Source organism: Macrobrachium rosenbergii, chromosome 50 (genome assembly GCF_040412425.1).
Source record: "Macrobrachium rosenbergii isolate ZJJX-2024 chromosome 50, ASM4041242v1, whole genome shotgun sequence".
NCBI classification, from domain to species: Eukaryota; Metazoa; Arthropoda; class Malacostraca; order Decapoda; family Palaemonidae; genus Macrobrachium; species Macrobrachium rosenbergii.
In genome coordinates, this window is record NC_089790.1 from 25,786,490 (window position 1) to 25,796,653 (window position 10,164).

Consider the following 10,164-nt stretch of genomic DNA (forward strand, 5'->3'; position numbering starts at 1 on the left):
AAAGTCACACGCTACCCTTCACTCAGAACAATGATGAATTTCGCTGAAACTCAAGACCTGGCCTTTGAAACATAACCAAGGCAATGAAAACGGAGCGAATTCAGAATCAATCTCTAACAAAACTTCTGATGAACTCCCGTCTCGTTTGTATCAAGTCTTATCAATTACTTTATCTTACTTAGAATCGAGAAATGACGTCGAACTGATTGACAGTCATATAAGCGTTTTTCAGCAGACGACTTATGATTAGGTACAAAATCGCAAATTAATGCAACACTAACAAACAAGTTTGGACGATTTTGATATATATTTACTATAGCACAACAATCCCAAAAATGCAAATTAACTAGGTACCATCGACCAACGTGTCTTCCTTTCGCGGCGTTCTCTGGGGGGCTGAGGCAACCACAGGAAGAGAAATGTGAAATACTCTTAACTTCTAAATACTTGAGTCAAACTGCATGCATTCATTCCCTCTGATAAGATCTGCTGTTTTCGTCAACGAACAAAAGAACACGAACTTATCCAGCACAGTACTTACCATGCTTTGGCAAAATGACGTGATCTCTGTTCCAGCTCCATTTTCGATTTCTCATGAATCATTTCTTGAAAGTGCCTGAAAAAATGACGCATTCCCACCCGAGAGCGACGACAAAACCTCGAGTGGTGCACGTAGTACACGCAAAAGAATGGTTAATAGCACGCATCGTAATGCGCAAAAGGTATCTATACAAAAACCACTGAAAATTCAAAACGCATTTAATAGCAAAGAGCATAATTCAAATGTTTCCTATTGTCTGACCTCCTATAGTGAACTAACAATAAAGGATAGATTTGGCGGTAAAAAAAAAAAAAAAAACGTTCAATCGACATACCTTTCTGTGCCCTTAGCGATGAAATGTCATGCATAAATACATAAAATGTATTGCAAAAAAATACAGGCAGAATAAACGATATAGGTAAGATCATATACACAAAATATTGATATGTAGCATGAACTAAATTATTTCTACAACATATCCCACATACTACATCATATAAACATAAGCATATCACACTATAATAAACAGGTCAAATGTAATTTGCAGGCAAACATAACATAATTTCAACATAAAATATTCAATATTCATTTGCAAAACCTTCAAGGTAAATATATAATCACTGTATATACACGGAAAAATCTGGCGTCACAACTGCAATGGTCATCGACGCAGAAAATAACTGGGTGACTGGATGTCAAAAATTGGCGTTACAACTACAGTGGTCATCGACTCAGAGATTAACTCGGTAACTAGATTTTAAAAACGCGTCACAACTACTGTGGTCATTGACGCAGAGAATGACTATGTGATGAGATATTAAAATATGGCGTCTCAACTACAATGGTCATCGACACCGAAAGAGAGACGGGGATTCTCGATAAATTATATCACGATCCCAAAAGTAATCGACGCATTTTATGCAGAACAAGGTTAACAATAAAAACAACATTAAAGGAGAAAAATAACTAATGCAATCACTGGATGTTGTAACTGTTTTTAAATCCCCGCAAAATAAAAATGCTCAATATGTACCTGAAATGCAAAATACAAAATTCTACAATCTACAGGTTCAATCTAGTAATAATTCAAATATGTACCTGAAATTTACATTACAAAATTCCTCTACAAGAAATATTACTCAAGTCTAAAAAAAATTCAATCACTCCTTAATATCTAAGAAAAGAAACTGTGTATGCAACTACAATCAAAAGGTAACTAAGTTTAATAATGACAGTACTTACCAGAATTTTAATCGTTAATATAAATATGCATAAAAACATATAGGCTATCATACTCTTAATTCACTAATAATTACACATATCATATAAACTCGAAACCTACCGAACCTTACTTCTAAAACGATTCAGTTTCAGAATCATTCCTATTTCTAACGGAATTTTCGATCATTACTCTTTGCTACTAGAATTTTAACTTCCTAGAAGTTTAAAATCTATTATAGGTCACTTTGGTAAAAAAAAATTAATCAATTTTACAAAAAAAATTAACTGAAAAATCTGTATTGTAATAATTATCCTCTATTAGAATGAATAAATGTTCCTTTTTAAATCATCATTCTGGGTTATAATCATTTTTAAAATATCCCGAACTCTTTCATTATCATTCTACATAATCAGTGAAAAAGCTGTTGCTATTAAAACTACCCTCTCTAAGGACTTTCGCTCAAAGAAGTCATTGGCTTACCTACAAGCAAGCAATATGCCTGCCTACCGTAGATGAAAGCTGCAAAGAGAAAAATATAAATTCTTAATATAAGATTTATTTTTTAAATAACTCTTCGTACGCCAGCGGTTGTTGACAGATTGAACAAAAAACGAGAACACTCAGTTTTCCATAAATATCCGTTTGACTTCCGCCACCCGCTAAACAAGGGTACCGATAGGCAGTACAAACTCATAGCCGGTCAGTCTACTATGTCCACTTTGAGTGTGGGGAGGTAGGGAGGACAAATTATATAATGGAGGTAAGTATTTAAAAAAATAAATCGCAATTATTTATATTTTTGAAATGACCCTTACCTCTCCATTATATAGCTGATTCCCACGTTTGAAAAAGGGGGGTGGGCAATGTGAAAATCAGCCAAGCCTTCAAGACTACTTAGTAACAAAATATTAAGTACAGAACAGGTGTTTGTTTAACCACTGAATTCAATCCATCGGGTATTACTATCGCCTCAGAGGACTGTCACTCAGCACAGTGGGCCAGAACAGTAATATTTTGGACAAAATTATTTTTTACTTTCACATCCAATCATTATTTATCATTTTCATTTATAAACGTTTAAAGTATTGTACTTACAAGAATATTTAATGATATGAGAGATTTGTTTACCCATTTTTTTTTATTTAGGTAAAATATAGCATTGGAACTGATACCTTCAGTCAATGCAGAAACGATAAGAATAAAAATATAAAAAATACGAGTATTTCTATAAAAGCTTTTTACAATAGAATTCATTTTAATGAACGTAAAAAATAACATTTTGGTTATACTATTATACTATAGCAATATGAAAAAAAAAACATTTAATTCATTTAAAAAAATCTAAAATAACAAGGAATTTTAACTCGCATTAAGACTACATGATAATAATCGATGAGTATTTTGGACAATTAAATTTTTGCTTTCCTCAGGCAGTTCAGTTTTTGCAGGTCTGCCTACTCTTCTTAGGGAACATATCAAGGGATCAGATGACTGTAGTAATCTTCTCATGAAATCTTCATTTGTCTTTATTCGTGATTTTTTCTTTGTAAAAGATTACCTAAACTTCTTGAATTCTTTATCCTTTGCTTCATGTGCCTCCTCAGATAATATGCCAACTGATATATTGAAGGTGTGTATCACTGAGGAACCATGAACTAATAACCGATGCAAGCTTTGGGGCATGTAGTACCAGTTATATTTTTGTACATAAATTTGGCAGTGTCCAAGCAAAGCCTTTCAAATGTATCTGAACAGGCCTGTACGAGGGGGGCGGGGGTCGAACGACAACCCCCCAAAATTTCTGGAAGTTCATATTTTCATATTTTCAGTGAAAATTCTGTTAACCAAAGTCAGTAGAAGGGCATAGACCGCATTCCCAGTTTTTCTTCTTAATATAACTAAAATAACATTTTCAAGTATTTCATCTTGTATATACCTATATATGCAATGACATATATAGATGAAAAGGTCCAGTTTTGGGAAAAACGACACCCTCTCAATAAAAAAAAAAACTCTGGATATGGGTCTGCTGCATTGATATCAAGGCCAGATGACAATGTTGATAAAATCACATAAAGTTTATAAACAAAGGATTGACCAAGGCCAGTCATTTCGGATGCAATTTCTGCACTCTTGAAAAACCTGCGAGCAGTATTTCCATCATTAGACCTGGTTTTGGCACATCAATTACAAGACCTACTTCATCGCGAAACCTCTTCTTGAATCAATTCCTTCCTCTTATTTATTGACTTTTTCTTCAGAAATATGAGCTTGCCATTTCTGTATATCAATTTTATAAGATATATGTAGGCAACATTCCATGCACCTAATCCCTGCGTGAAGGGTAGATAAGCCGTGTTTCAATGCTTCTTGACTTAAAGTACGGGTTTTCACTTCTTCGGTGTTTAGGATTTTAGGAGAGGCCCCACATATAGAACAACACTTCATCGAATTTGCAACTGCTAGTAGTGATGGATGGATGTATGATATTTAGGGCAAAAGCCCAGGCACTAGTGCTGTTGCTACTTTTCCATCAGTCATGGTTAAACTTACATTGTGGTGAACTAGTAAATCATCGGATATTTCAGTAGGTCGTAAGTTAGAAATACAATTCTCTATATACTGTTCATCAACTAACACTTGTCTAGTTTCTTTCGAAAACTAGAATCTAATTGTGTTTTTCCAGATGACACTTGTCTAGTTTCTTTCGAAAACTAGAATCTAATTGTGTTTTTCCAGATGACAACCTTGTTTTCAGGATTCAATAGTTGCATTTAGTCCAAGAGGAACCATGCTTGTTATAAAAAGACTATTTTATGCTGCAAGATTTCTTTAAACATTAGCCGAGAGACTTTGCTTATAAATACTTTGTCCTGATGTTCCATTAAAAACCAACTTTACACTCCAGGGATGACTTATTAACTGCTAACTTTTCTAGCTTCTAAAAATTGGCGATTTTCATAATTCTTTTAACTGTCTGAGAAATCAAAGCCTGGAACTCTATTTCTGCATTATAATCTGAAATTCTCCATTCAGAAGCAGGTATTGGCAAGCACGCCGGAGGGAAATTTTTTTAGTTGATTGATAATAAGTTCATCGTCTCGTGGGTTCGAGCCCAAGAAACGACGAACTTATTATCAACTAAAAAAATTCCCCTTAGGTTAACATATATGAAAATATATTATTTACGAGGTAGAGCAATTGGATATTAAAGGACGTTTGTAGCTTAATGCTTGTGTGTGTGTGTGTGTGTGTGTGTGTACATATATATATATATATATATATATATATATATATATATATATATATATATATATATATATATATATATATATATATATATATATATATATATATATATATATATATATATATATATATATATATATATATATATATATATATATATAATATACAGTATATACATATACATATATATATGTATATATATATATAACATAAATATAAATGTCGTTGAATACGACAGCAAAGTTGCAGTTTTTATGTTTCTTACTTATGTTCTCAATTTTCCTTATTATCTTCCTCTGTTCCTCAGGCAACTAACTAATGGGGTAAAGCACCGAAGTTCATTTTCATGGACGTTTTATTGGTTAGGACGTTTCGTCTCTTCTACACACATCTTCCGCTACAAATGAGCATTTACAAATAAATTCCCACATATAGATTATTGTATATAACATTCTTTCGAGGGAATACTTGTCAAAAATATACCTATTTAATGGTTAAAATACAATATTCAGCAGTTAGCGTTTCGCACTTAACTGTTAAAACATACAGATATGTAACTAAACTTGTTTACAACTGGCCTGTTAACAATTACCAAGAATTGCTACTTAGGTATTTGCATACTTTGAAACAACCCGATGAAAAACAAATAGCTGAAAATAGGACAACAAAGAACCCTTAAAGAGACATTCAAATAATATATGTAAAATTAATATAGTTTTTACACACGTAAAAAGTATAAGTAAAATGTAAATACAAAGTTATCAATATCAGGACAGAACAAGATCCAGCTTAACAAAAACAGAGTTAACTAAAATATTTTCATAAGTCCAACATCAACGACACATTTTTAGTCTAGTGTGTTTCTTCTCCTTTCACGATTGGAAGGTAGAATTACTGCGTTGATTCCTTGCACATTTACGGGAGGCTTATGAATTTTTATGTAAACTGCCTCAAGGTATTTTAGCCTTTTAGCATCAGAAACATTGCCAATAATTTCGGTGTGTTGGCCTCGAGCATTTTCCCTGGTTACAGCCGCATCGTATGCATAGTAAGTCTTCTTGATGGTGAAGTTGTAGTAGTTCCAATATAAGTAAGTCGCGAAACATTACTTGTATTGGAAATAGGCACTCAAGCAATAAGTGCACAGGCAAGAGATAGGCACGCTGGCAATAGGCGGACCAGCAATAGGAGAGCGCATGTACACAGCACTGCAGCAAAATGCACGAAACTGCATTAGGCACAGGCGACCAGTGCATCAAAACTGCAAGGCACACCATAGCACCGGCCAACAAAAGCCACGATACACGGGAAAGCCAGGAAGACAGTCTAGGCTTCTCACTAGAAGCTATCTATAATACTTAATACTAGCCTTTAACCACGAAAGATCATTAGCTACAGAGGATTCAAGTGAAACACCTACAGTAAAAGCAAAAGGTAACTTTCCTCGATGAGGCAGCTAAAAGTTGCTTACATACTACTAGGAAGAGTCGAAACATCACTCCTACCATACCGATCTGATACGGTAAAATTAAAAGATGGGGAAAATGTTGGGTGACTTCTAATCTTATCCAAGCGATCCTATCTGAGAACGAATACTGGTGCTATAACTAGTACCTCTAATGCTGGAATTGGCGCCAGTAATGCCGGAATTAGTCCTGCTAACCCGGGACACCGCCAACGCTGGACTTGGCACCGTAACACCAGACTTGGTGCTGCTAACATTGGTACTGGAACCACATCTGCCAGACCTAACAGAGGAAAGAGACAACGGGACATGCACGCCCGGGCTCCCTGTTACTCCAAGCCACAAGGGAGTAAGACTGGGCATGCCTGTGAGAAGTACAAAAAAGAGAGCAGGTGGACATTTACTGCTAGTTTATTGAGAGAGCAGGCCGCTTATAGTGGCGTGTGGACGTCAGTACAAAGACATACATGGAATACAGGTGACCCGAGGTCAATTGTTCTCAATGTGAAACAGGGCAGGTAAATAAAAATAACATGTCAAAATAAAATTACAAGAATGGACACAATAATGCTCTGACACAAGTACAACATAAAAGGGCACAAATGGATAAATAACATTTACATAAATAAAACATGTCTATTTAGCCTGACCTAAGTTCACAGGAAAGGCACCGTAGAAAACGGGAGGTTCACTAGAGAAAACCCGTTGAGCAGGGACTTTACAATAACCCCCCCCCCCAACAAGACGTAGGTAACGTCTGATTAAAGTAAGTATCTGCTGGGGTGCTGGAGAGTGCCGCGACTCCGTGATGTCAGCTGGGGGGTGCGGTGTGGGCGGGAGCAGCTGGCTGCGGCGCTGCCTGGGTCTGAGGCCTTTCGGGGGCAGCCATGCGACTTTCTTGTGGGCGGGGTGGGCTGCAGGGGCGATGACTCCTGCAGAGGGCACTGTGGGGTGTCGTCGACGTCCTCCTCCAACAGTGCGGGCTTGAGGCGGTCTACTGACACCCAGTCGTCCTTCCCATGGATGGCCAGTTGGAATGATTTATTGTTTCTCTCCAGCACGTGGAAGGGCCCCCTGTAGGGCCTGGTTAAGGGCGGGCGGACGGCACCGTTCCTGATGAAGACGTGGGTGATGGAGGACAAGCCGGGAGGCGTGACAGGTGTCGTCCTGTCGGTATACGTCTGCTGGCAGGGGGCGAACTTTCCGACCGTGTCACGGAGCCTCTGGACTGTCAGGCTGTGGCAATCCCCCGTGATGAGCTCGCCCGGGACTGTGAGAGACTCCCCGTAGACTTTTTCTGCTGTGGACGGGTTGCCATTGGCTTTGGGGGTGGTCCTCAGCCCGAGGAGGACCCAGGGCAGCTGGTACTTCCAATCCTCGGCAGTGCAGCGAGCCATGAGGGACACCTTCAGGGACCTGTGGAATCTTTCCACCAATCCGTTGGCCACAGGGTTGTAGGTGGTGGTGCTGTGCTCGGACAGGAAGGCTGGACCCGTCTGTTGTTATGTGGTCCGGGACACCGAACCAGCTGATCCAGATGGAGAGGAGGGCCTCAGCGCATGCACTGGTGGTGGCTTCTTGCATGGGCGTCGCTTCGGGCCACCTGATGGAGCGGTCGACGACTGTCAGGAGATACCTGGCCCCGCCTGACAGGGGAAGGGAGCCTACCACGTCAACATGGACATGTCCAAAGCGCCTCCCCGGCTGGGGAAACTCGCCCACTCCCGACTCGTTGTGTCGCCCTACTTTGCTGGTCCGGCACCGGATGCACTGCCTCGCCCAGGCCGTCGCGTCCCTCCGCATGCCGTGCCAGACGAACTTCTCTGCCAGCAGCTTGGCCGTCGTCCTGCCGGAGGGGTGGGACAGCCCGTGGATGACGTCGAACATCAGACGGTGGCGGGAGGCTGGTACCAGTGGGTGGAATTGGCCGGTGCTTACGTCGCTCAGCAGTGATGGTCCCCCAGGGGCGAGGGGCACGTCCTTCCACCTGAGCGACATGATGGCGGTGCGGTAGGCTGGAACCTCTGGGTCAGTGGCCTGCTCCCAGGCGAGGTCCTCGTAGTCGATCCCAAGCTGCACTGAGTTGAGCTCGATCCTCGAGATGGCATCTGCTACAGGGTTCTTCCTGCCGGGGAGGTATTTGATTGTGCAGGTGAACTCCGCGATAGCCGCGAGATGCCGCTGCTGCCTGGAGGACCATGCGTCCCCCTTTGTGAAGGCGTGGACCAGCGGCTGGTGGTCCGTCCAAATTGTGACGGGTGTGCCCTCCAGGAGAAACTTTAAGTGGCGTACGGCCCGATACACTGCGCAGAGTTCCCTGTCGAAGGTGCTGTAGTGGAACTCTGCGGGGCTGAACTTCCTGCTGAAGAAGGCAATGGGCTGGGGGGCTCCGGCGATGACCTACTCCAGGACGGCCCCACAGGTGATGTTGCTGGAGGTCCCTCGTCAGCTGGAGGGGGGCGTTGGGATCCTGGCGGGCCAAGGCAGTTGCCTCGGCGAGGGCAGCGTTCGTCAGGGAGAAGGCCCGCTTTTGGTCAGGGCCCCACACTATGGTCTTCGGATGGCCCTTCAGGATCTCCACCAGGGGGGCCATGGTGTGCGCGACCCCGGGGATGAACCTCCTGTAGTAGTTGACCATCCCGAGGAATTCCTGTATAGCCTTGACGAAGGTAGGGGTGGGGAACCTGGCAACGGCTGCGACCTTCGATGCGAGTGGACGGACGCACCCCGGGGATATCTTGTGGCCCATGAAGTCAACTCTTTCAATGCCGAACGTGCATTTGTCAAACCTGACGACAAGGCCGTTCTCCTGCAGGCGCTGCAGGACCTTCCGGATGTGCCGCAGGTGTTCTTTATGGGATCTGGGAAAAATCAAAATGGCATCTACGTAACAGACGCAGAAGTTCAGGTCCCCAAGGATGCTGTCCAACAGTCTCTGGAAGGTTGCCCCTGCGTTCCTCAGGCCGAAGGTGGAGAAGGCGAAGACGCAGGACCCGAAGGACGTGATGATGGCGGTTTTGGAAATGTCCTCTGGAGCTACTGGTACCTGAAAGTAGGATTTCAAAAGATCTAACTTAGAAAATATTTTGGCCCCGTGAAAAGAGGCTGTGAGATCTTGCATGTTTGGGAGAGGGCAATGATCTGGTTCCGTGGTGAGGTTGAGCCGCCTGTAGTCGCCACAGGGTCTCCAGGAGCCATCCAGTTTCTGCACCATGTGGAGGGAGGAGGCCCACGGGCTGGAGGCCTTCCTGCATATGCCCATACGCTCCATCTCAGCGAAAGCGTCCTTGGCCTCCTGCAGTCGTCGAGGGGGAAGCCTCCGGAACTTTGCGTGCGCTGGGGGGCCCTTTGTTTTGATGTGGTGGTAAACTCTGTGCTTGGCAGGGGCCCTGGGCACCTGACGCAGTTCGGGCTTGAAGACATCGGGGAACTCCTTTAGAAGTTGGGCGTACTGGTGCGGGGCGACGGAGCAGACGGTGTGCGCGCTGGGGCCCATCGCCAGGGGAAAGGACTGGCAGGAGTCGGTGCCCATCAGGCACTTGCAACTGACGTCAACTGCCAGACCGAAATGGGCCAGGAAGTCTGTGCCCAGGAGTGGGGTCCTCATGTCCGCGACGATGAAATTCCACCTGTACCTCCGGCCAAGGATGGAGACCGACAGGAGCTTGGTGACATAGGAGAGGATGG

General features: G+C 42.4%; 2 protein-coding genes across 2 annotated transcripts in view; both read right to left on the reverse strand.

Moving 5' to 3' along the window:
* The window catches only part of LOC136832927 (serine/threonine-protein phosphatase with EF-hands pef-1-like), a 410,969-nt gene that overhangs the window by 377,908 nt on the left and 22,897 nt on the right, over positions 1-10,164 (reverse strand). The window contains exon 3 of the mRNA XM_067094587.1: positions 2,244-2,282. The gene's annotated coding sequence lies outside the window, so the exon portion shown is untranslated. The remainder of the gene's footprint in view (positions 1-2,243; positions 2,283-10,164) is intronic.
* LOC136832928 (uncharacterized) lies at positions 7,239-7,874 on the reverse strand. Its single transcript, XM_067094588.1, has one exon. The coding sequence runs from the start codon at positions 7,872-7,874 to the stop codon at positions 7,239-7,241; it is 636 nt and encodes a 211-aa protein (XP_066950689.1).

Coding starts and splice junctions, on each gene's coding strand:
- LOC136832928 (XM_067094588.1), bottom strand. CDS start 7,874: ATGGCTCGCTGCACTGCCGAGGATTGGAAGTACCAGCTGCCCTGGGTC.